The sequence below is a fragment of the Epinephelus moara genome, chromosome 17, assembly GCF_006386435.1.
Source record: "Epinephelus moara isolate mb chromosome 17, YSFRI_EMoa_1.0, whole genome shotgun sequence".
Lineage (NCBI taxonomy): Eukaryota > Metazoa > Chordata > Actinopteri > Perciformes > Serranidae > Epinephelus > Epinephelus moara.
In genome coordinates, this window is record NC_065522.1 from 27242620 (window position 1) to 27248522 (window position 5903).

At 40.4% G+C, this 5903-nt stretch overlaps 1 protein-coding gene across 1 annotated transcript in view; it reads right to left on the bottom strand.

Moving 5' to 3' along the window:
• Nucleotides 1-3524: 3524 nt before the first annotated feature.
• si:dkey-9k7.3 (circularly permutated Ras protein 1) overlaps nucleotides 3525-5903 on the bottom strand; it is a 20546-nt gene continuing 18167 nt past the window's right edge. The window contains exons 15-19 of the mRNA XM_050067927.1: nucleotides 5529-5641; nucleotides 5310-5421; nucleotides 4896-5036; nucleotides 4411-4504; nucleotides 3525-4217 (exon numbers count right to left, since the gene is read on the bottom strand). Coding sequence (XP_049923884.1) covers nucleotides 4086-4217; nucleotides 4411-4504; nucleotides 4896-5036; nucleotides 5310-5421; nucleotides 5529-5641 — 592 coding nt within the window. The 3' untranslated portion in view covers nucleotides 3525-4085. The remainder of the gene's footprint in view (nucleotides 4218-4410; nucleotides 4505-4895; nucleotides 5037-5309; nucleotides 5422-5528; nucleotides 5642-5903) is intronic.

Here is a 5903-nt window from a genome sequence, read left to right on the forward strand (position 1 = left end):
TTTAACTGCTTGAAGCGGCAGTCGATGAGTGCGCTGACAATACTAGTTTCATTCATTGAAAGTTTACTAAGCTCCGAAGCATTTGGTTCAGCCCTACTTAAGATAGTAAGCAAACATATTGACCTAAATCTCAGTGTTACTTTTTATGAGACAATAATAGCCTATTAACTTAATTTTTAATTGGCTTTAAAACAAAAAGGAACAATGTCCTTTCTCTGCTCCACCCTGTTAATTTATGTCTCAATAATTGTTATGGTACCACAGTTTGCATTTTAATGACAGTAACTTTAATGACAGTAACTTTACCGCGGTCTGAACATTGTGTTTAGCTCTGCGTGACTGAGGCCCGGTGATGGCATGAAGGATAAAGTTAGCTCCTCTCATCGTGGGAATCCTCCCAGTTGTGGGAATTGTGCTTTCTGCCGCCTGCATGTATCTTTGCGTGATTTGTCCTCACTCTCTTGTGGGTTTTTGTTTGTGCATTCGGACGCGTTTGGCATTCCTTTCGGCAAATGAGGCAGTACCTCCAGAGAGAGATAAGGCTACTGTCAGACAGCGTGTAGCCAAACAGGATGCTGGGCTTTGTTACAAAAACATCTTCGTTAATTGTGCTAGTGACTCAGCTTTTTAGTAAATATAACCTGTGGCACATGCAAATAGTTTCTCTGGTAAGTGTCAACGACACAATTGACCTTGCAAGAAAAGAAGCTAGTTTGTAGTGGGCGTTGTCACTATCCTATGTAACTGGTGTATTTAACACAGAAAGCAGAAGCTGGGTTATTAGTGATTAATGTGTATGCAGCAATTTAATAAACTTGTTTTTAAGTTTTTTTGTGTAAAATCTCAATCTGCGAACTAACGAGAACAATACAATGTGGTAATAAGTATAAGCATAAAAAGGTAATACTAGATACAAGATGACAACTTACAAGTATCTCATGGTTGTACTTCACTACGGTGTTTGAGTATATGTAAGTCTACCACTGGTGTGTTTTTAATCTGCTTGCGTTGCAGCGACTCACACAAGATTTAGCTTCAAGTAAATTTGCTTCGCTATCTGCCAATCAGCAGTACCTTCAGTGCTTTTCCTCTGGTACATTCCGCACTGTTGCCTCTGTGTTGTTTCACAGTAAGAACTATTGCACCATTGACAGAGACACACTGGCACATGCAAGGACTAAACCTGTTTCCTGTAGTCTCTGTAATGACACCATGTTGTTACTGAATGGCACAAAGGAAAGTACATACATTTCTGTGATTAAGTTAATGGAGGCTGTACAGCATTAATTGCAATAATTCAGCCCAGTTGCCAGAAGAAAATGTTGGCATTGTACGTTTCTGCAAACCATTAATACGTTACATTTGTACTTTTCATACATATGATATCAGCGTTTCTAGAGTGACGTAAAATATGAGCTGACTTTGTCATCAGGACATAGAGGGGATGGTGGATGGCGTGACACTCATGTGAGAAGCCTGCCAAGCTGTAGACCACTGTTTAAGACCAATGACCAACAAAAACGATTGTTTTGTAGTGACCAGTCAGTGTGTTTCTATTGGCTTTTTAAGCTTCAAACATGGATGTTTTGTAGCGACCGGTCAGTGTGTTTCTATAGGCTATTTAAGCTTCAGATGTGGCTGTTTTGTAGCAGCCGGTCAGTGTGTTTCCATTGGCTTTTTAAGCTTTAAACATCGGTGTTTTGTAGCAAGTGGTCAGTGTGTTTCCACTGGCTATTTAAGCTTCAGATGTGGCTGTTTTGTGGCGACCGGTCAGTGTGTTTCCATTGGCTTTTTAAGCTTTAAACATGGGTGTTTTGTAGCAAGTGGTCAGTGTGTTTCCATCGGTTATTTAAGCTTCAGATGTGGCTGTTTTGTGGCGACCGGTCAGTGTGTTTCCATTGGCTTTTTAAGCTTCAAATGTGGGTGTTTTGTAGCAAGTGGTCAGTGTGTTTCGAATTGGCTTTTTATGCTTTAGATGTGAGTGTTTCGTAGTGACTGGTCAGTGTGTTTTGAATTGGCTTTTTAAGCTTCAAACAGTGGTGTTTTGTAGCAACCGGTCAGTGTGTGTTTTATTTTCACTCATTCATTTTAATTTTTTATTAATTAATATACAGAATATGAAATGCATTTACAAGGGCACAGAAAGAAAGGATGAACAGAGACACTGACCATGCAGTCAACACCACACGAAGCAGATGTATGTTTTTTTTTCTTTTTTTGGGCAGTGACATTCAAAGCATTTTACAATGGTATGTAGAGATAAAGCCTACGAATGCGATAGCCAAAGCACCATTTCAACAATGAGGTCATGCACACAAGATCAAAGGCAAGACTAAACAATAGCCGGTCTGTCAACATGATGGACGACCTTAAGATCATTGTTGAAAAAATTCAGCCGCTGATCGAGAATAATCGGTTAACACGACCTCTGCACCAGATTCAAAAAAAGCCTTTTCTCCAGGCTGTCTGGAAGCTTCAGTGGACTAGTCAGATTAGTCACCCTTTCGATTCACTGGTCATGAGTCATGAGCTTTGGGTAGTGACTGAAAGAATGAGATCGCGCAACATTTCATCCACCACATATCCAACCACAAGCTTCATTAGTTCTTTGTAGCTGCAGCTGTCCACGAGTAAAAATCCAGGTTTGGTTGTTAAGCCAGTGCAGAGCTACAGCCAACGTCCGCGGCCAAGGAGGACTCACTTTTGGTGCGGTGTATGTCCTGGAGCTTCACGTTGTTGAGCTGTCGTTCTTAGTAGCTGAGGTCTTTTAGAGCGGAGGTTTGGGGCGTGTTTTTCGTGGTGGAAAGAGTTTCAGTACCACTACCCACATCAACAGTGTTCTTGTCATCTTTCATCCCGACAAAATCAAAGTAATGGGAATATTTACAGCGATTAGGGTGAGCTTTTCCATCTTCCAAACTAGCTTGCCTCTTTGTGACGTGGCTAGGCCACGTGACAATTACGAAAATGAGTCTATGATGTGATAACAAAAGTAATTTTGTAATAAGTTGTTTGTTATTGGGGTAACTGTACTATAATTGGTGACATTTTATTGGTAATTAGTTACACTACTCTTTGCTGGAAAAAGTGGTATTGTTACTGTAACACGTTACTGCCCAACGCTGGTCTAGGGGCATCCTTTGCATCCTTCAAAGAAAGGCACAGCATATGAAAAGACATAACTGGATGCCATGAACTGCTCACACAGCCTTCATAAACAGCCTGCATTATATACACAACATACAAAGAAATCTTTCTAGATCACTGTCAGGTCAGATTCCGCCAAAAACCCACGCAACACAGAGCATGAAAATAAAACACATACACTCGTAGCTCAAATACTAATGTGCAGCACATCATCCAATGCAAGCATGTCACTGTCAACACACAGAAAACATTCTATAAATCACACGTCACAACATCTAAACTTTACATAAGGGCGCATTCAGAGATACATTCACCTCCTGTGTGTGTTCGTTCGCCCATCAGTGTTGGTGTGTTTTAAAGAGCCAGTGAAGTGACGCATGAATTAGGGTGTCAGTACAGCCGTTAACTTCATAAAGAGTATCTGCTTTTGTTTAATAGTACCACAAATAAACAAAAGTGCATCGATTTAAATGGAAGGAAATAAGGAAATGTTGAGGTTGTAATCTGTGGTATGTTTTAATATTGTTTAAAGATTTTTGTCTTATTTCACACGTGTGTACATACAGTACATACAACTACAGTTTGGAGTGTTACGTTAAACCGTATATAACACTGAAATGCCACAGCTTCCTGCAGTGCAGCCATTTTCTGACACTGTAAGGAGCTGCACAATAAAAGCTGTATGCTAATACAGTAATACATATGTTTCTGTCTAAGTCAAGTACACTTCGGATTTATCAAATCAATTACCAGTCAACAATACACAGTATTACATTATTTCATAAATCATTTGTGGTAATGATTTTACATGTTAATTCCAATATTATTCCAGTTCAGTCAGCTGCACAGTGAAGCTCCTTCTAGTACCGCACGTGCTAAATAAAAACTTGTGGCCACCTGAGCTAAATATGAAATCAAGTCTCCATATTTGTTGGTCTTTACATTCCCTCCACGAGAGCCTTTTTCTTCCTCCTGGTCTTCTTCTGGACCTCAGTTGTGTTGCTGTAGTTGCTGTTACTGCTGGCTCTCTTCATCTGGTACATTACCTTAGCTGCTTCATCAGAGAGAGTCTGGAGGTGGAAAAAGATACGACAAATCAATGAAAGCCACTTCTCACCTGTACGAAGCAAAAGGATGGTGCATGGATAATGAAAATGCATGTGGAGTTTCTGCACGACAGCTATGAATCAGATAAAACTAACACATAAGTAATATAATTATAAATAAGTTCACCACATCCTGGTAATTAAAGTGTAAAATTACCCGTGATTCCATGGTGATGTCGTCACATATCGATGTCATGGTGTCCATCCAGTTGCCATAGATGCTTTCCTCCTTTTTGATTGGCCTCTGCTTACTATGGGGCAGAAAGAGTGACATACACACTTTGCCTTAACCCTTATCCTAACTTTGACCTAAACCTAATTCTAATCTTAACACAAAACCAAGTTTAAATGCAAAATAAACATCTACAGGGACCAACAGGGACCCAAATGGGGACACCTGGTCTGGGTCCCCACAATGTGCTGTAAACCAGAGATATATACACACAAAAGATGTGTTAACTTAAAAATAAAATCATTCAGTCTTATATTGTTTATTATATTTATTGTATTGATGAAATCCAAAAATATTTCCAAATGTAAAAACATGTCTTAATCATTAAGTTAAACGCAACGTCATACATTGTCATCTGCCCTCCACCTGGATCAGAGGTGAAAGGGGGCTCAGAGGCCACAGAGTCGTACCTGATTAATTTGTGCAGGTCTTGCTGTGCCTTTAGTTGCCTCTGTGCTTCCTCCACTCGACCCTCCATGGTTAAACTGGCACAGAGTTGAGCACAGTGAACGCCAAGTACTGCCATGTTGAGGCTGCCAGCCCAAATCCGACTTCAGACAGAATAGATGAGAGAAACACAGATAAATTATCTCGAACATAGCAGATTACATTTCTTGACACTGAGGGTTTCAACGCTGATATTAAAAATCCACTTTTTAAAAATGCATTTTAAAGCATTACTTTGAGTATAAACACTGGCATTTATTTTGAACAATGACTGTGAATCTAACAGACTTTTGTGTTTGATACTCTTTAGTATGGATACCATCAAGGTAATACTGCAAAAGTATTGCAAGTTCACTATTCAGGCGTACAGCGTTTACCTGCAGGTAGTAACTGGTCGCTGCTCAGTGATAACACGAGTGACTTTGTCCTGGTCTCTGGTCTTGAAGCTCAGCTGGAGTTGGAATGGAAGTGTGTCCTTCTGTAGAAAAACTGGGTGCGGGTCCCCACAATGTTAGTTGGGCTATGAGGACATAGTCCCCACAGTGTAGTGTAAACCACATCACAGAAAATGTCAGTGTTGATTTTGTATGTGTTACCTTCCATAAATTCTGGTTTTACAGCGAACTGGAAGGTGATCTCCAGCCCCTTGGTCACATTCCCAATCTCTCTCACCAGTTTGTGATTGTTTTCCTCCTCATAGGGAAAATACCTACAGAGAAAGAGAGAGAAGAGAATCATACTCACTGCCCACTTAATTAGGTACACCTTGCTAGTACCAGGTTGGACCCCTTTTTAATTCTTGGTGGCATAGATTCAACAAGGTGCTGGAAACATTCCTCAGACATTTTGGTCCACATTGACATGATGACATCACACAGTTGCTGCAGATTTGTCGGCTGCACATCCATGATGAGAATCTCCCGTTCCACCACATCCCAAAGGTGCTCTATTGGACTGAGATCTGGTGACTG